Source organism: Mixophyes fleayi, chromosome 3 (assembly GCF_038048845.1).
Source record: "Mixophyes fleayi isolate aMixFle1 chromosome 3, aMixFle1.hap1, whole genome shotgun sequence".
NCBI classification, from domain to species: domain Eukaryota; kingdom Metazoa; phylum Chordata; class Amphibia; order Anura; family Limnodynastidae; genus Mixophyes; species Mixophyes fleayi.
Window position 1 is genome coordinate 293,902,370 of NC_134404.1, and position 21,245 is coordinate 293,923,614.

Sequence of the window (21,245 nt, forward strand, 5' to 3'; positions counted from 1 at the left end):
AACATCTCCAAAGTCTGTGGGTATAATGCCCCTCCTGTAGTTCCTGGTGTGTTCAGACCATACAATGTGAACTTCATCGTTTCCCAGGTGGCGGAGCTGAAAAATAAGATCGCTGGATTGTTAACATAAGCATTTTAATATGTGGATGAGGAATTTAAAATACATTGTTCAGGAGCAAAAACACAATGGGCCGCATGCATATACGCCTACACAGATTTTCATGATTCTGGCTCTTACACCCGCTCGCTCCTGGAGACAGAAAAGGGGAGTTATAAAGTAGGCAGAGTATAGTAGGGGCGTATTTCCACAATTGTGAACAGATGCAGACCAGACACAGACATTTATACACCTGGCCAAGCCGTAATATTTGCGGCCAGATGCAAATAGTGGATGATGCTGGCAACCAGAATTAGTGAACCACTTGTGATTGGCTGTCTGAGATGCTCCGCTGACAATGTTAGGTGCTTTTGCATGTGCATATATTGTGTTTTTGTATGCCTTCTTTTAAGCAAATTCTGGGGTTTTCATGTACATGGGCCAGGAAGTTGTTTCTCCTATATTAAAAGAGGCTTTTGACGTTTTATTGATGACTAAAAGCCAATACGCATTTTGCAAACAGAACAAATGGTCAGAAACAGGGGAATAAGTATCGGACATATGCCACGCATAAATCCTGCGCATATGCTAGTGGCGCAGATCAGCACGTACCTGCCAGCTCTGCATATGCCCACAATTAAGATTTGGGTTCGATTGCGGTTAACGCTGCGTTAATCCCAATATGACATTCAGCATGTGACAATAACATTGGGCAAATATAACGTACTTGCTACAGGCTGACTTATGATTCCTGCATATAACGTTATCAATCATTGTGCAGCAACATGGAACCAGTAACAGATATATACTTAAGTTGTTACTGCAGAGGACTTTGAAAAATAAAATATATGCAATATAGGTCTATGAAAAGACCAGCAGTCCCATTGTTGAGTCCTAGAATACAGCTATCCTTTAAATTTTATAATACTGCTCCCCTATGGAATACACAGTTTCTAATCAGAAGCTAATTTCATCTAAACAGGCAGGCTACATGAGTATATGCAGGAAGAGATGTACTAAATTGACAACTGGCTGATGTGGAAGTGTCTTAGAGAAACACATGGGACACGGATTCCAAATCAATTAACTAAACAAAAAAGGAAAAGAAAAGAAAGGAAAATCTGATCTGAATGTATTTGTCTAGTATTGTAACTTTAATAACTGCAAGGCAACTCTGTAAAGTCAACCATGTATGCCACATTTTTAAATTATAACGTAACCACAAAAGCATTAATTATGGTAGAATATATTTTTTCAACTCTTGCCGATATAAGTGCTATAGCGTGCACAATACATTATACTTATTACTTATTTTTATTTTATTATACATATATGTTTAACGCCTATATGATAAATGCTTACTTATACATATTATATATTAAGTTAGTACTAAAACACAACTTAAAAAAAAACAAAAAAACACAGCTTGCAAAAAACAATTATTTAACCATCATAAGTCAAGACGAATCACTAAAGTTTTATGGCAATCAGAAACACAAGCCCAAAAGAAACATTAAAAAAAGTTAACTTGTTTTTTTGGTATGAACTATGCTAAAAGACACCTGACGTTTTCCTATCACCAAATACACTGCAGTTACAATAAAGGCATTCAGTTCTGGGCAGAGGATAAGAGTGCAAGTGTAGTTCAGTTATGTCTCAGAGGTTAGGTCAGCTGCAGAACACACATTCTCCAAGTCTACGGTAAGACCAGCTCTATTCATTTAGCCTGAATTGGGTTTTCTCGGCAGCAGTCTGCGCCCGCTATCAGTCTCTAAACAAACGCTCATTTTTCAAGTCTTTGCAACACACCATAATACTGTAAGAGGCTGTCCATGTGCCACGCTCATTCACTAGCTGAAAAGGCCATCTCATTTCCCCTTTTTGCTCCCCACCCTTCACGTCTTTTTTAATATGCAGCCAGCCGGGCAGCACGCCACTGGTGACACTGGTCATGGTACACACCTAATGGTCTGACCTCTTTTTCCTACTAATTGCATTACATGGCCAGCTGGCTCCAGCAAGAACTTGTCTGTTTGATTGAAGAATTTCAGCTCTCCAATAGTCACGGCTGCTGCTTTCACGAAGTATCTTGAGCCTGACAACCCCATTGTTTTCCTGACAGTGTGCCCATCCTAAAATCTAAGTTTTATTTGTAAATTAACCGAGAAACTTCCTGCCAGATCAGCGGTGCCTGGAGACTAATAATGTGCTCCTTTCATTCCCTTTCACTCTTACTGTATGACTGCCAATTTGTTTTTCTGCTGCCGGCCAGCCCCGGGCTATAAAAGCCTGGTAAGACATAAGTGCAATTATAGTCCTGGAGTCAAATGAATTGGACAAATCCAATAGCACAGTCCTGTCCCCACTTTACAAACCCCTACAGCAGTGAGATTAGCTGCTAAAAATCTAATCTCGAAATAGCTAACAAATTTCTACAGCAAAGGAGCAAGAGTTCACGATGGGGCTACATCTAGGTCTCTGCATGGACAAAGGGTCTGCTGCAAACGCGACCAAATAGCAAATAAATATACCCTGCCACTTAAAAAGAAAAAAAAAAACTAATTTCAGAGCCGTTAGCTGCAATTTATTTAGGATAACAGGACAGATTGTAAGAAGCTGTTAGCGAGATTGATTTTTTTATTCTAGCCGAGAGACATCCTGATAAAGAATGTTTATTGCTAATGAACACAAATCTCTGAGCTGAAAAAGGTATCATCTGAGTCATGGTTGTTTCAGTGGGGAATCTTCCTGTCCAAACCAAGGCATCCAATATTGCTTAAATGGCACGCATTGGAGGTGGCCAAGAGCCTAACTGGATTCATCTAGGCAGTTCTACACAACAGATGTAAGTCAATTCACTTCAACCAGGGTGGTGTGATGCTTCAATAACGTCAATTGCCTCAACCAAAGAGCAAAGGCATAATCTCAGCTCATCAAGCAACATTGAACATGACACTTTCCAGCAGGACAACACAAGGCCAATATCGCTGCACAATGAGAAGGGCTAGAGGGGCATTCATGTAGGTGATCTATTGCTTATGCAAAGAAAACAGGGCAAAGGGAGTCAGACAATAAAGTAACCTATCAAACACTAGAATAACCTAGTATACTGCATGTGGTAACTGATAATATAGGACAAAAATGAAAATGCCTCTGAAATGTAAAGTTTTACAAAACAAAAAAAGACTTTAAGTTAATTCCCATAAAAAAGGCAATTCACTTATGTTGATATGATCCGATATTACCCAAGTGGAACAGTGTACAGCAGAAGTACAGTACAGGCCTGGCCAAACCTGTAGCTCTCCAGGTGTTGTGAAACTACAAGTCCCAGCATGCACTGCCAGCATGCTGGGGCTTATAGTTTTCACATTATCATTACATAATTCTGTAGTATTTTAAACAGTCTGCTTCCATATATCGTACAGAACATAGACAACAACTATTATACCGATCACACTGAATCTGGTGTTTTGCAGTTGGTCAATATTAAACAGGAGCATTGTCAGGGACTGAAACAGGACATCTTGGACAGCTGAAAAGGATACCACTTGTTCTATATAGAACACAACGATCAGAGGCTAGTGACACAAGGGCACACTGTGCCCAGAAACCAGGGCTTACAATCTGGAAATGCCTACAAGTAGCAGATAGTGGTCCGTCGAGTTTACAACACACTAGGGGCTAGATTTATTAAGCTGCGGGTTTGAAAAAGTGGGGATGTTGCCTATAGCAACCAATCAGATTCTAGCTGTCATTTTGCAGAAAGTACTAAATAAATTAAAGCCAGAATCTCATTGGTTGCTATAGGCAACATCCACACTTTTTCAAACCCGCAGCTTAGTAAATCTAGCCCTAGGTCTAATATATCAGTGTTAGCTTGGCACTTTCACTGCCGGCTATATGAAGGCTATAAGTGTGTCAAGTGCCGGGCTCCTGAGGATAATACACACTAGTTTTCAAAGCACCAGTGTGTCACTAGCCTAACCCACATCATTTCACCATTACGGAGCATCATATAAACTGGCACAAAATATTCAGAAAAGACTTCAAACTTTCCAGGGCTACTAACATGACATGAGTGTCTAGGAGAGAAAAAGACAATACAGCACAGTTTGCAAACTTAGAGGCTAGGAAATGAATATATCTACCTGTCTAGGTAACTTAATCTATCCCTTTCATCTGTACTCTCTAAGATGTATTGCCCAACAGTAGAAATAAAACTAGCTAGCTAAAACAATGGCTCTAAATTATTACAGATAATTATAATTATAGAATGTTAAAGAGCAATTCTGGATAAATATATACAGTAAATGCATCCAAGCATACATGAGTTATTGACACACAGCAGTGGTAGAAAAATAACTAAATGTTGATAAAACAGTTCGACAAGACCACAAAATGAGCTGAAGGGTTTAATCTGAATGACAATTACTGTATGTCATGACCAGCTCATAGGACAGGACAGTGTGATGAAAACAGATGTGAATTATTGCATCAATTAAGTTCAGTATTATGATCATCTCATATCTGGCTCTAAATACCTGGGTTAGTATGGCATAAAATATGGAGATTAGGTGTGTTGTCTACACCTACTAATCCCTAGCATACAGAATCATCTAATAAGAGAAGCAGTACTGAACATTAAAGCCAACCCACATGAATTGGAAAATGCTGACAATGTCAACAGATAACTCCAGTGGGAGACAGAGGAGGATGATCTAGCAGTACTAGTGACATTGGAGGCTCAAGGTTACCTTGGGCCCCAAGCCTGGCAAGCTGATGAACTGGCTGTGAGGGGATCAGTGCCACCTCAGACCGGCTCACTGCTCTTGGTCTGCCTCTTCCTACTGAAGATAAAAATGGAGGCCTCTTTCTTACTAGTCTAACAGATAAGCATTGGCATCAAGGAGTCTTCAGGATCTACCCATCACGACTAATCTGTAGGCTGCTGCAGCACTTTCACTGGTAGTGGTGGAGATTACATTTACAATTCAACATTAACAAAGTGAAAATTAGTTGGTGCAAACAATAATAAATGCCAATTACACATAGCTTTGGGGCAGACATATAATAACTATGTCTGAAAGATAATATGTAGTCTCTGGATGAGTTAAAACTTTATCCCTATTCAAAGTAATATATTCATGTTTCATTCTCTCAAACAAAGAGTTACCTTTTTGGTCAGGGAATCATCAGAATCTGATAACATCCGCGTAGATACATGAAAAATTACTTCAACAGTAGAGGTAGCATAGTATGGTGCCGTTTGTCCAGTGCTTCCATTTCTTTGTAGACCACCCATAAACCCACAGTGAGTGGAAAGGTCAACCTAAACAAAGAAATACAAATAAATGCATGACACGAGATTATACATAATTTAATGTGTAAGAGATTTACATTTACAAGGATGATGTCTACACTGATCAACATTACAGGAAAAGTATAACACAATGTGCCCAACTTCCTATCAGTAGAAAGGTTGAAGCAGAAATTCATGCCTAGTCTTACCACAGATGTTACAATGGCAGGTACCAAAAGCCTGGGGCCCCTTCCATCAGGAGAAATTCACCCTCCAAGCTACTACCCAACTACAGACACTCCTGATCTTGTAGCACATTATGGGGAAAATTCAATGAGCTGCAAGGTTCCGTCGGACACCTTAATGTCCAGCTACGCACCTTGCCGGATAGTACAGAAATCCCTGCACATATTCCCATGCACCTCTACGGAACGCCAGGGAAAATGAGTGGAGATTTCAGTAAAATTTGAGTAACAATTCTCCTGGCATGAGATTCAGCCGTTTCACATTCTCCAGGAGGATGAGCATCTCCCAAACGGCAGGTGTCCATGGGATCAGACCCCTGATGCTCTCTCATGTGTGAGAAGGGAGGTTTACAGATAATACTTCTATAAGTGTACACAAAAGTCAGGTCTATCTCTTTCTCAGTTCTAGAGCACTGACTGGCCATGCGCTCATTCTAGCGCTGTTCACTTAAAATTTTCTGACACTGGAGGCCCCTAAAAAAATATTTATTCTAAATGTGATATACTTTTGGAGAGTAAAATTAACATCACAAAATTCATCACCAGCTAAATTGTAATGGCCTTAAAAGCATTTAATCCATTTACTCTAAAGAACATACTTTTCACATGTTTATAAATGCAAATATGTACAGAAACACGTGTTCTCTGTGCAGAATGATTTTTAATCCCATAGTTTACTAAGTAAACTGAAAAGTGGAAAAAAAACAAAAACAGGTCTTATAAATATATTCCCTATTAAATCCTTCTGTCCAGTTTTACATTCAAACAGTCATGATAACATATCTTCATTGTTCCAGGATAACATTTTCAGTCTATAGTATACACTGCTGTATGCTAGAAGCCATGTAAAATGTCTAAATATATTCATAAACAAATACACGATCATTAATTGAGTTGTTACATTTTATGTTTCAAGGGACTTTAGTTTATGGCAATGATGAAAATTCCCAATTACCTCCCACCCAAGGCCGGCTACAAAATCTTCATAGACTTTGCTTCCACCGCTGTTGGAGAGTATAGAGCACTTATCCTCCTGTCCTTCAGCAATGTAGAACACAGCAATCTTGTGTGTTTCACGACTGTGGAAAGAAAACAAAGGTCATCTGCATATACAATATTTCTATAAATGAGAATACTGTTTTTAATAATAAAAACACAGCATGTAGATAAAAATGTCAATGTATATTTCAAATTTGTAATACAAATCTTTGCAGAAGTGGTTTCTGATCTGATGACAGTGATAACTGATCGATGTAATGATGTGAAATAGTGTCGGTACTAATATAGCCATATATATTATATCAAAATCCCTGTGTGCGATTTCTAGCCCAGTGCTTGATATGGCAGCTTATATATCGAAGTCATACTTGATTTGCCCAATCTTTAAACTACTCCATGTCAACGTAAGTATTAATACTATGATTTTTTTTTGATTTTTTTTTTTAATGGACGATATTTAGAAGACACTACAGAGTTTTATAAAACAAGTCGTACCATTTTAATAAGATGTCGTTTGCTCAGATATCAGCTTGTGCAGTTGTGTCTATATGAGAGGTTCACTTCAATGTCACAGTTATAGTACAAATTAACTGTGAAGAGTTCACTTCTATACATTGAAAAATCATTTTGCTACTGCAATGTACAAAACCCAAGCCTGAATATGTGCTACAAATAAGACTTAGACATATAAAGAGACGGGTGGTTATAATGAGCACAGCCAGGAGACTCATTCAATAAATGCTCAGCATGCTTATTTTCTCATCCAGCCTATGTAAATCTATAAATTGCTGGTGTTTGCCTACTGCAATAGCCTTCCAATTAAATTATCACTGGGATTCTCCTCACCTAATTCAATTTCTCCCCTTGCAGTATTAATCAACGTGTCTACTTAACATCTCCACGCCTTAGGGCTTTTGGGACCTTAACATCACTTAGAACGTGTTTCTAGGAGAAATGATTTGCTGGGTAAGGTTATCACGCAGTAACCAATGGTGTTTGCGTTCTACCAGGATATGTTTTTATAGTCATTCCTCTATGACAGTATAGGTAAACTAATCATGTGCTACAAGTAGTAATTAATCATGACAGCCCCTACAGAATGAATCACAATCAGTGCACTCTGCCACTATTGAACTTCTGCAGTACATGTTTCATGAGAGGATATGTGCGACAAAAACATTATACCATTTACACTAACAGCTGATCTTTGTTTTATATCTTCATTTTCGGTCTTACTACTCTCTCTTTTTATTTACTATCTCATATAAAGACATACAGATTAGATCTTGATTCTAACCTACTTAAGCCCAAATATTGCCAGCACACCTACACATATAAAAACCAATCATTATTATTGCAACTATCAGACTGTGCTTCGAACATCATTTTAAATAACAACCCGCTCAGGACCAATCATACCCCACCCTCTACCGTACTGAATGCCCTCTCCCCCGTTTAAAGTTCATCCATTGATCTCTGTAAAGAGCTGTAAGCAGCATTTACAGAAGGCAGAGTACACAACCACTTTAAGCACCAACATTGAAAAAATATCTGGTTTGTAGTCTAGGGCAGGAAATAGGAGAAAGAGCAAACTCTGAACATGCAGTACTTTTAAAAAGAATTTTAAGACTAAATAATTAGTATATAATATATCAATGGCATGCCTAAGAACTGGAATAAAGAGGAACTAAAGTCACCAATATATTTAACAAACTGCAAATACAATAAAATATGTTACTTTTGCTCTTGACCCCCTTTTCCCCATTTGTTACCTGCATTAATGTATAGAGGACCAAGATGTAGCCACCTGCCTACTTAGTTGCCACTTGGAACACTAATAAACCAGTTGTCATGAGCAAGTCAACTATATGACTACCGAGCGCTCACAGCTTGATGCAATTCCCTTGGCAAACAAAGGGTGCAGAGAACTAACCAGTAATACAAAAATGGTTATCATAGTTTAAAATGTGACTGCACTGATTTTATAAACACGGGAAACCAACTGAGCCCTTAATTTGCTGAACATGGTTCAGTTTGAATCAATGTCAGATTTTGATTGCTGAGGCTGTGAAATCGGTCTGGCCGAGGACATGCGGTTAAGTAAATGACCACAATCCATAGAGTTTCTTGTGGACCAGTTGTTTTGGTCCTTCACATATGTGGGCAAATGGGCCACAGATCTGTTTAAAATTGTGATCAACTCAAAATCCAGAGGAGGGGACACTACATAGTTGCACCCGGCAGCCAGGATGGGTTTTAAACACAATCTGAGACACCAGGCAATATCCTCTGCCTGCTAGGCACCTGCCAGGTGCAGCCACGCAGTTACTGGGTTTGACAGTGTCACATCGTTTGGTGGATGACGCTGGCCATTCACCAGAGTAGGGATGCAGTCAGATGGCCTGTACAGCGTGCCGTAAGACAGCAAGGAACCGCATGAGGGATAATTTAATTGGGTCGCTGCCATAGATTTGAGTTGTAATGTGAGATTAGAGAGATAATAATGACACCAGAAATCTGCAGTCTGATTTTTTACTACAGCATAAAATTGTAATAAAAAATAATCTAGATCTGCCCCTTTCTGAAAACTCAAAAATTAGGGTGCCACTGATCTGAGATCTAAACGGAGGTCAGAGAATTGCACAGCAGACAAGCAGGAGACTAAAAAAAACAGCCTATAGTACCACGCACTTGGGGTCCTAGCCCACTGGTGGCTCACATCTGGTTTAGCAATAAGGCCAAATGATTAGCCTGCACCCTGCAAGGTTACATTAAATCACACTAAAGAACACAAAGATAAGCTAAAAGTTCTAAAGTTACCAAGCTGCAAATAACATTGTATGATAAAGAAAAACATACAAATGGTACAGTAAGAATCACTTCAACATTTTTTTTTTTACACAAATAAATATACAGTAAACAACTCACAGAGACTATGAAGCTGTTTAGATATTTTTACTGCATAATATTGAATTTTTGTCATTTTAAAATTATGGCACAGACAGCTAGCACTGGGTTAATAAAATTATACTTATATCCAAGAGAAACATAATGCACCAAATTGATTTTGAAATAATTCAATCAGCTCAGTGGAAGTCATTGGCTTCAAAAGGCCATAAGAACAACATAAATCATTGTTATTTTGTGCTACAATAATTTTCCTTGTACATAGAATTCTTCATCGGTATTTGAAAGACTATGAGGCTGTTGAGAGCAAAGATAGCATTTTTATAACAAGGTGCATTGACTCTTAAATGTACATAAAAATGTAGTTTCCTAATTGCTCCATAGAACAAAATATGGACCAGAAATGCTTTGCAATGTGAACAAAAAAAAAATTGCTGCTTGCATTAGTACTTCTGAAAAACCTTTGGTGCTTTAATTTAGTGGGCTGTATTTGTGGTATAACCACATTCTTAAATAAAATCATACTGCAAAAATTAATACAATTTAAAAGAGGCTACATACATCAAACAGCTGGGTCTCTCATAGTTGATGTCACATGAAAAAAAAAAAGACAAAAAAACAACAAAACAAAAAACTTTAAAACAAAACATGTTTTTATCATGAAAATTATAATAAAGGTGTCACTATTTCTTTGAACAGCCATAAGAAAGGAAAAATTGTTTACAATAGTAGTAAATATTTCCCAAAATTTACTGAATAGATATATATAAAAAAATACATAAATAAAATAAAAATATGTATAAACCCAGGTGGGCTCCATAAATGAAATCTCTTGTAGACCTATTACTGCTAGACCGCATTAGTAAACAAAATGATGTAATTTTTTTTCACAATTTACATTTATACAGCAGGTTAATACAAATAAAACAACATTTTATACTTATTCTTTATATAATTTTTATAATATATATATTTATTTATTACGTACACAAACATATACCCGTCCCTTGTCTGCAGAGAGCAAGAGAGGCAGACAGAAGAGTCTGCCTCTGAAACGTAAAGTATCATACGGAGGAAGGCGTGTGTGTGTGTGTGTGTGTGTGTGTGTGTGTGTGGTAGTTGAAGGCTGGACTATTAATTAAATGGTGATGGTGGGTGCTAATCATTTAATAATGGGTGGTCGATATTAATGTATTGGTGGACATGTTATTTGATGTTGGGGTCATGGCAGTGCTTATTAATTTTGGGTGGGTTGATTGGACTTTCTACTTAATACTGGGGTGTTTTGGGGGCTAAATGTGAATACTAGTTACTGAATATTTGGGCACTTTAGTTGCACGTAGGAAGGCCTAATTATTACATTTGGGCACAATTGATTTAAAGTTCTGGGGTCAGTTGGGGGAGAGCTAGAGTGTTCACTCATTGCTAGATATCCCATATTTCAGGTACCTATCCGATCCCTTCCCAGTGGATGGGAAGGGATCGGAGAGCAGCCTAGCACTGGCTAAAAGAGTGGGCACAGCCCTTGCATGATGGTTATGCCTATTTTGGCAGTGTGAAAAATATATGCATCTATCTCTCTAATAACCCACAACAGATTTTACTCTATCATTATTTATTCATCGAATATAAGCCAACAAGAAGCCATGTGTGCAAATGTAAGTATGACACATGAGTCAGTAGCTTGGAGAATCACCCTTAGTAGCAATAACTTGAAGTAAGCAATTTCTATTTGGAGTTTATCAATCTCTTATATCATATTTGAGGAATTTTTACCCACTCCTCCATACAACACTGCTTCAGTTCATTGGTGTTTAAAGGCATCATTTTACAAACAGTTTTTTTAAAAGGTCAGCCTCACTACGATTGGGTTATGGGTTCGATTCCAAACAGGGCTCTATCTTTACGGAATGTTAAATGTTCTCCTCCGGGTACTTCGGTTTTCTCCCATACTGTTCAAAAACATACTGGTAAATTAACTGGCTTCTGGCAAAAAATAAATAACCCTAGTATTTGCGATTGTCAGGGAATTTAGACTGTAGCCTCTAATGAGGCAGGAATTGGTATGAATGAATATAAAAAGCAGCTGAGCGCATCCTAGGTGGCTGCCTAACCCATCTGAAGTGCTTTAAATCCTATTGGGCAAAAGCTTCACATTGTCCCCTAGAATACTATGTTACAATGTGGAGCTCAAGCTGGACTCAATAACTATGATGTGTCCTGGTTCTATGGTTGCAAAAACAATCTCAAGTCATCATCCCTCCACCCCTGTGCATGATGGTTGGTATGCAGTGTTTCTGGTAGCTTTCATCAAACATGACATTGTGCATTAAGACAAAATCTCGTGTGTCCAGAGGACATTGTTCTAGAAGTCTTCTGTTTCATTCAGATACAACTTTGCAGACCTAAGCCTGCCTGTGACTTTCTGTGATAATGGACTTTCTCCAATATGGAGGCCATACTTATTCAGTCCTGACAGCAGAATAATTTTAATACTTACTATATTGTCAGGAATGTAGATTCATGAATGTAGCTTTGCAAACGTTATTTGCTGGAATGCTGTGAATCTCTGTTCCACCAGTTCCCAAAGACGCTCTATTGGCTTGAGATCTAGTGACTGAGGAAGTCATTGGAGTACACTGAATTCATTGTCAAGCTTGTGGAAACAGCTTGAGATGTGTGTTTTGTGACATAGCGAGTTATCCTGCTAAAAGTAGCCAGTAGAAGGTGGCCATAAAGGGATGCCCTTGGTCAGCAGCCATACTCACGTAGGCTGTGGAACTTAAACAATGCTCAGTTGGTATTAAGGGGCCTAATGTGTGCCAAGAAAACATTCCCCAACACCATTACGCCACCAGGCTGTACTGATGACACAAGGACAACTTCTGACCATGCCAACTGCAGGTAACAGCAGAAATCAAGATTGATCAGACTAGGTAAAATTTTTCCAATCTTCAACTGTCCAGTTTTGGTGAGCTTGTCGCCCACTGTAGCCTCAGTTTCCTGTTAGTCAACAGAGTAGAACCCAGTGTGGTATTCTGCTGCTGTAGCCCATCCACTTCCAAGATATGACATGCTGATACTCCTCTGCATACCACTGGTTATTTCAGTTACTATCACTTTCCTACCAGCTTGAACCATTCTGCCCATTCTACTGTGACCTCATTAACAAGGTGTTTTCACCCACAGAACAGCAGTTGACTGGATGTTTTTTGTTTCATGAACTATTCTCTGTAAACTCTAGAGCAGGGTTTCCCCAAACCCAGTCCTCAGGGCTCCCGAACAGTGCAGGTTTTCCATATCTCCTTGCTGAAGCACAGGTGTATTCATTACTGACTGACACATTGCAACAGAAAACCTGCACTGTTGGGGAGCCCTGAGGACTGGGTTTGGGAAACCCTGCTCTAGAGACTGTTGTGTGTACAAAATCCCAGGAGATCAGCAGTTTCTGAGATACTCAAACCACCCCAATGACAATAAAAACCTACAATATCCTTGCTGCATAAGTGTGATCAACCCCTGAACTATCACTTTGTGGAAGCATCTTTTGCTTTATAGCAGTACGTCTTTTCCAGGTTTTCAACAGGATTGTATTCTAGGCTCTGACTGGGCCATTCCAAAACTTTGATCTTCCTTCTCTGAAGTCATTCCCTGGTTCAGCTGCATGTGTCATGTGGATGGTTATCATGCTGGACGGTGAAATTCCTCTTCATCTTCCTGACAGAGAGAAGCAGGTTTTGTGCCAAAATATCTTCATATTTGGAACCCTGACTAGAGCGGCCCTATCACGGCTGAAGAGAAGCAGCCCCAAAGCACCACCATGCTTCACAGTAGGTCTGGTGTTCTTTGGTGGTGAGTTGTATTATCTTTTGCCTAGTCTAATCAGACTATAAGACATTTTTCCGCATGTTTTAGGGCTATTTTTTGCAAAGCTTAGATGTGGTCTTTTTTTTATGAGTAATGACTTGCATCTTGCTACCCTATCCCTTAGCCCAGACATGTGCAGAATATGGGAGACTGTCATGGAAAGACATGTTCAGTGATCAATTTCTGCCAGAAAAATGTAGCAGTTCCTTCAATGTTGCCATTGGCCTCTTGGTAGCCTCCCTGGTGAGTTTTCTCCTTGTCCTGTCATCAACCTTGGAGAGCAAAGTACTGATCTTGGCAATGTCCCTGTTGTGCCACATTTTCCCCACTTATCGATAATTGTCTTCACAATGTTCCAGCGGATCTTTAACTAGTCATTGCCGAATTCTTTTGGTGACTGCTACACTAATTGTTTGTTCATACTCATACTTGGGGTTTGTACCACAAATCTACTTTGTTGTATTTGTTATATTTACACGTATTCATGTATTTGCTATGTTCATGCATTTGTATGCCATCTGTCCAGAATTGTGTAATCTGTGGAGCCTTATAAATAAAGGATGATGATTTGGGGACAAGCACAATCTCTTTCTTTGCTGGTAGGTGTGAATTAATTACCTTTTACCATGATTTTGAATGTGATTGATTATCTCTGAACATAATCAAAGCCCCATTATAAAAGGGTGTGCACATTTATGCAACCAGGGTATTTTTTTTTAATTTTTTTTTACTTCTTATGTTGGTTGCAAGCTCACATTAAAGGAGGAAAAGGTCCGATATATTTATCTTTATTTCAGGCTTTACATCACAAATACCTGCAATCTCAGTGAGGGTACAGTTTTTATATCCAAGGTATCAGACTTCATTTGTGCATATGCCATACCTAACAAGTTACTATTGTTAAAACTGTTCCAATTCAACTATAAATCATTGAAATATACAACTCTGCATTGACATTTGTATGATCGCTTTTCTTTTGCTGCCCTATTACTAATACTGGGTGGCTCTGAAAACCATAACATTTATATAAACAATCTTCTTCATATGGCGTAGGTAAATTTGTGTTTTCCATAAAAGCGTTTGCACACTACAAATCTTGTTGTTGTTACCATCTGCTATCTAGTCACCACTGATTATGAGGTCACCCTAGTACGAGGTGCATAACTCACAGGCTGTGACACAATACATCTCCAGTATATGTCTTTCCATGACTGAAAGAGCCCGAGTCACATATTACTGCATAGTTATTCATTGAAATGATTCAATTTTAGCACAGATTTGAGGGTAAGATAATGATTTATAACTAATGCAATATCCTCATTATAGTGAACATTCAGCAATAGTTGAAGTAGTGCCAAGCCATTAAAAGTCTAAAAGGACTAATTAACTGTGCATGAAAAAAGTTTGCTTAACTGCATTCTAATGCGGGCAGCTCGCCATCAGCTGTGAAAATGAAATAAAGGCCAGATATGAAAGTTTCCCTACCCTGGCAAACTCCTTATTGAAGCTGCTGTTTTTCAGCTGGTGTACACAAAAGGAAATCTATCTCCCTTGGCACACAATCATCATGAATAGTGCATGATGATCCTGGCGTGGGCTAGGAATAATCAATGCATCCTTTGAGGAAAAGCTGGAAATGGAGAGTGTAGGGCCAATCACTGTTCAGAACAAGCCGGGTGGGTTTAACTCATTCACACGTCCTAACGTTCTTTTGGTGCCAACCGACAACATCAAATAAATAACAAAAGAATATAACAATCCATGTCTATTATGTATGTGGGTCGAGGAGGCCAGAGAGCTGCTCCAAGGTTACATTTGCTGTTTACCTATGACAAGGGAATATCACACAATACAGAATCATATCTTTATGGCACATAAACAGATGAGATTTCTTCTGTGCAAAACTGCTCTAATATATTATGAGAGGACAGCACGGGACATGTGGCATGTAAATAGCAGGGAAAAGTCTCTTCCTGACAGGGGATTGGAGAAAATCCTAGTAAAAGGCACATCCTAATAAAACACACTACTAGTCTAGAGAGGTAGATCTAAATATTAAATAGAGGGCATCATCATTACTTATTTATATAGCGCCACTAATTCCGCAGTGCTGTACAGAGAACTCATTCACATCAGTCCCTGCCCCATTGGAGCTTAAAGTCTAAATTCTCTAATATAGACACACACACACAGACACAGAGGGAGACAGACACACAGAGAGGGAAAGACTAGGGTCAATTTTGATAGCAGCCAATTAACCTATCGGTATGGTTTTTTTTTTTTTGGAGTGTGGGAGGAAACCGGAGCACCTGGAGGAAACCCACGCAAACACGGGGAGAACATACAAACTCCTCACAGATAAGGCCATGGTCGGGAATTGAACTCATGACCCCAGTGCTGTAAGGCAGAAGTACTAACCCCTTAGCCACCATTCAAGTCAATGTCGGAACAATATTTACTCACTACAGAAAACCGCAAAAATGTTTTTTGAAAACTGGAGAAAATAGAGACTATCTAACGTACCATTCACGTAGGTCTTGACCATTGTGCTGCAAGTTTTCATATAAGACTTTACTTGCTTGTACACAAAAATCACAGAATAATTCTTACTTGAAAATTACTTAAAATGTAAGCATTATTTCATTGAGTTCTTGCTGCTCTGACAATTTCTGCCTGTGTAATGACTTAAACCAGCGCTGGAGGTTTCCATGCTTTCAGCATGACTTCCCATAACAGCCCGTTTGTCCTGAAATTATTTCTATTTAATGTCTAAAGACAATTCCTCATGCTGCTCCGCTTGAACCACTGGAGCTTGGTACCCAGCAGCTGGTGGGGAAACTTTTCTTGAATCACCATTGCTGGCAACAAAAGACACATTAAAAATAATAAATATATGGATAGCAGAGAATTACAGGAACATGAATGTCCTCTCAGGGAGCCTGTTGACTTACACTGCAGGAGAGAGCCAAAGTAGCCCTCAAAGACTGGATTTATCACCTGTATTTTGGTAGTAACCACTTTATTTTGCAGTGCGGTTTGAATGAAAAGTTGTTTCTTTTGATTCCCTCTATGAGCTTCCGGCTGGGTTCTTGCTCTACTTACTTGCTACTTTTCCTACTGCAATTCCACCATTTCTTCATGACCTATTTTAGTCTAAGTCAAAAGCGACAAGAAACTGGAGCTTCGTGGTCTGCACTTCAATTTGGTTGATAACAGGTCATATTATAGAGCTCAAAACATGGTCAAGTTCAACATTGTGGCCAGGTAAAACATATGGCTTGTAAGGGACATTACAACGCATGATCAGTTGGGATTTTAGAGAAAAATGTGCAATATTTATAAATTTGAAGGTAATAAACTGAGAAATCACACAGGGATAGTGTTCTTCTGATATACAATTTACAAAATAAAACCTATTGAGGCTTCCAATAGTTCCCCCATGCTATCTGTCTCCCAATTCACAATGGAAGAGAGTTGGTTTCCCATCTGTATGTGCGAGCAAATGACTGCAGACATTCTTTCCCTCCTTCCTCTTGAAAAACACTCACATAGCCCTTGGATTTGCCTGTATAAGTTACACAGCTGACAGTGACCTCCCTTATACCCATACACACCCCAGCCAAACGTCCTGCGCAATTGTGAACCGTATAACTCAAGTTACTAACATTCAGTGCAGGTAACTCCACTACACTGAAGGACAGCCATGTAGCATGTGAAAATAATGCAAAATTGACCCAAAATGGTAAAAACTATTTTAGAAAGTTATTTGTTCCCCTACTTGATGTTCTGCTTGAAATGTTAGGTTATTGATCTGGTAATGTTATAAATATAATGCATAATGAAACATAAACCTGTACAAGTGCAGAAGGATGTTAAAATTCAGCCTATTATAGAATACTGATAACTAGGTAGAAGAATGGATTACTGTTTGCCTATATCCAAGAGTGTAGATATCTTGCACAGCAGAATTTTAAGTGAAAATATTCCACATTGGGAACATGCCCCTTACCACTGCCTGGAATCCAGATTTTTAAGTTCTCTTAATAACTTGGGATTTTTCTTCAGCAGATGGAAATTTTTCCTGTAGAAAGACACTGGTTAAAATTCTATCCTAAGGGTACAAGAATCAACATTTGCTATGTGAAGTAAATGAATAAATAAATAACGGCATTAAACAACAAAGCATGTGTCTATGGTGTAAAGTTAAAGCATCACAAACCTATTGTAACACAAGCATTGCCATAGGCAGGACATTTGTTTTTTTTTTAACACTACTTGTTAATAAATAAGCTTTGAGATTAACATATTTATATCCAGTTTTGGGGTTCTCCAACCAAAATGTAAATGTAACTATTCAGCAGCTAAGTAAAAGTCTTCTAGTAAAACAGAAATGAGAGGGCCTTCAACGTACCTTCTCTCCCATGAGTTCATCCCCAAATCATTCAACAGAAGTCTACAGAAATAAAATGGTGCTTGTGGCTCCGCAGTGCCGGGCTCTTCCTGACAGGAGACCTTAATGCTGGGGTCACAGTTACATCTCTGTATGTGCTCGGCCTCATTGGCCCTCTGTCTTGTGATTGACTCTATGATTTGCTCCTCTTGATCTTGGCTCATCCCAACAGGAGGTAGTGCAGGTTCATTCAGCTTAAGCTCGGGATGTTGTAGGCACTCTGGATTTATACTGCCAAGTTTTTCCAACAATGTGTCAAGTGCATCCACTTCATCCACATCAATTAAATCTGGTTGTGCCACATTTGGACCATCACAATCCTGATGCATGGTTTGCAGTCTTCGTTCCTTGGTGGACATTGTGGGGTATTCTAGCGGTCCATACATGATTCCGCCATCCCAAGAGTACTTCCCTGAGATATCTCTGACAATTATCCGTACATCCCCGGGCACCCCTGTTGGGTCCCTCCCGAGGGAGTTTTCTGGAGGGATTTGCAGGTAAGAAATAAGAGCACTATCGTTAAATACAAAAAGCTGCAGGTTAGGACTTCTGAACACGTCATTGGAAAGTTCAGATGCCTCCACATATGGGTTATCGTGGTTCTCACTGATCAAGCTGTGCAAAATAGCCGGCCCACCACTCAGGGGATAGTGTCCAAGGTGGTTGACAAGCTGTGACATAACCATACGTGCAGTCAGAGGGATAAGCTCCAGGTTCCTCCTCTTCTTCCCTAGAATAATGACAATAAATAGAGCACTTTTACTATTGCAGACATAAATAAACATAGGAACACTTCCTGCCACAAAAGTATATGGCCACAGAATCCCGTGTTCCTCTGATGCGGTGGGTTGCTAGGAGTTACAGCACATTTAGACACATAGCGCCATTCCACTAGAGAAGACCCAATAACTGAGACACAAGTGTAAATTCACACTGTGTTGATTCCTTGCTAAACCAGCAAGATGCCATTTTATTTTTAAGCATCAAACATTTTTCAGATCCACTGCATGGCAAGTATTGTCATGCAGGACTGAACACGTCACTTACTGCGGCACAAAAGCACTTTTCATTATATTTTACCATTTTCATTATGTTAAATTTGCTTTACAAACCCATCAACATTCTAAATGCTTACTGTAATTAACCATAACAACCCTAAAAAAAAACATTTCTATGAATTGAGACAGAGAAGTACTTGTTGTACTATATCAATTTTCTTTTCAGAGAAATATTTTAAGCAATTTCTGTAAGCAGAGCAGATTGCAGTTATTTTAATATTAGAGAGAGAAGCAGTTTCCTTCCTTGATCACTAGTGACAAATAGTACTCAAGGTCCTGCATTGGGTAAGGTGAAACAAAGAGGTGGTAGTCACTTTTACGAACGTGTAAAAGCCGACACTACTTACCCCGGCAGGATGAAACCGAACAGCTCATAGCCGACTCACTGAAAACACTGACACCTTCAAACATAGACTTTCCTCCATTGCGGCACCTGAAGAAGCCGGCAGAGACTCATGACGTCACATTGAAGAGACTGAATGTGATCAGAGTTCTTCGGGTAATAATTTAAGGAGGCAACATCTGTACAAGGTTTATTACTAAACCAAGTACCTTGTGTCAGTCTTTTCAGTGAGTCGGCGTTGAGCTTTTACACATTCGTTATATAGTACCCAACCCAAACAAAGAGCCCCCCACATGACTAATGCTCACCTTCTGCCACTGTTAGAAGATTGCTGAAGTCAGAAGTGGAAAAGACAGGTAGAGGCTCCGAATTCTTCACGTTCCCGAGAGGCAGAAATGGGTCATAGTCCATGGAGGAAAGGTCAGCCAGACTTAGTATATACTGGCTTTGCTGAGTGTATGTATTGGAGCCACACACACAGCAGTGCAGAACCTTAGAATGATAATAATGATAGTAATAATAATAATAATAATAATAATAAAAAACATACACTAAACATTTTATATTGTGACAAAATGCACATGAACTATAATTGCACCTTCTAAAATGATACTATAATTCACATAACAGGAAAATAAAATCATCAGTGAGCTGCTAAACAAAACTCTGGGAACAGTGTTTTGGTGCAGTTTACCGGAAACTCTGCCGTTTTTTCAGCTACAAAAGCAGTTCATAAATCAAAGTAATTACGCATTTGACCCTTGTAATCAGAGAGGTGCAGAATGACCTTTCAGGGTAGATAGAAGCCTCTGGCTATGCAAACAATGTCCCTGCTTACTTCAGGTGCTAATTACCTATTCCATACAAAGGCACAGGATTGTGAATAAACAGATCACATACATACCCTGTAAATGTAGTCAAGCAGGGAAGGTTTAGGTAAATGTGGCTCTTCAAGGGGAGATGTAGATATAGGCTCTAATAATGTCTGCAGAGGAAGAGCCATGCACCAGTCCAACAGACAAAGCAACAGAGACACTATAAACTGAAAAATAAAATATAATAATGTGTACCACTGTTCACACAGCACTTTACAAGAGACAATAAAAGGAAATATAGTACAGTACAATACAATAAGAGTAAAATAGAACCAAACAAAAGGAAATTAGTTCTCTTCTCCAGAGATCTTACATTCTAATTGTAGTTTGGGGCAGAGACAGAAGGTGGAAGAGTAGGTGCAGTAGATGGCAGTGCTTGGTCACAATAGTTGCCATCAATGGCTGATCCTATCCTGACTATGTGAATGCATCATGATGAGTGCTTTTAGGTTGGAGAGATGGTGCTTGAAATATTCAAGAAAGCATTCTATAGTTAAGAGGCAGAGAGGTAGTAGCGTTTAAGGCCAGAGACAGCAGTAGGTGGATTGGATGGAAGGAGACACATCTGCACAGAACACAGAAGAGGATTAGGGACATAGCAAGAACTACAATCAGATATGTAGGAAGGAGCAATTAAGTGGATAGTCAAAAACTTTGTAGGTGATTTGTGATTTGACAGCTAGGCAGTCAGGAAAACGTGTGTATGGACCGAACTGAGAATTAAATAACTCTTGTTGCAGAGATTTGTACAAATTGCAAAAAGGAATTATTTGAGGCTGAGAGGCCTCTAAGTAATAGGTTACAGCAATCCAAATGAGACTATAAGGGCATGGGTTAAGAGCTTTGTCTGTAGAACAGAGAAAAACATGGATATTGGTGATAGAATGAAAAAAGCATCAGATTTTAATTAGAGTAGGACTGAGGCAGAGAAAGAGGGAAGAGTCGGACATCACACCTAGGTAATGTCCTTTGGTGACAGGATGTAAGACTGTCCAATTGATTAAAATATCGGATGGGGTATCGGGACATGTATTTTAGAAAATATGAGGAGCTCAGTTTTAGGCTTTTTAAGTTTGAGCCTTTGGAGAGCAACTGAGAAATTAATG

The 21,245-nt window shown here is 39.0% G+C and overlaps 1 protein-coding gene across 2 annotated transcripts in view; it reads right to left on the minus strand.

The window, feature by feature from the left end:
- The window catches only part of RALGAPA2 (Ral GTPase activating protein catalytic subunit alpha 2), a 246,852-nt gene that overhangs the window by 87,206 nt on the left and 138,401 nt on the right, over nt 1–21,245 (minus strand). For both annotated transcript variants that reach the window (XM_075203830.1, XM_075203831.1), the window contains exons 30-36: nt 20,169–20,306; nt 19,573–19,756; nt 17,825–18,593; nt 17,423–17,494; nt 6,596–6,719; nt 5,270–5,425; nt 1–96 (exon numbers count right to left, since the gene is read on the minus strand). The exon at nt 1–96 is cut by the window's left edge and continues 63 nt beyond it. In XM_075203830.1, the coding sequence (XP_075059931.1) occupies nt 1–96; nt 5,270–5,425; nt 6,596–6,719; nt 17,423–17,494; nt 17,825–18,593; nt 19,573–19,756; nt 20,169–20,306 (1,539 nt within the window). The remainder of the gene's footprint in view (nt 97–5,269; nt 5,426–6,595; nt 6,720–17,422; nt 17,495–17,824; nt 18,594–19,572; nt 19,757–20,168; nt 20,307–21,245) is intronic.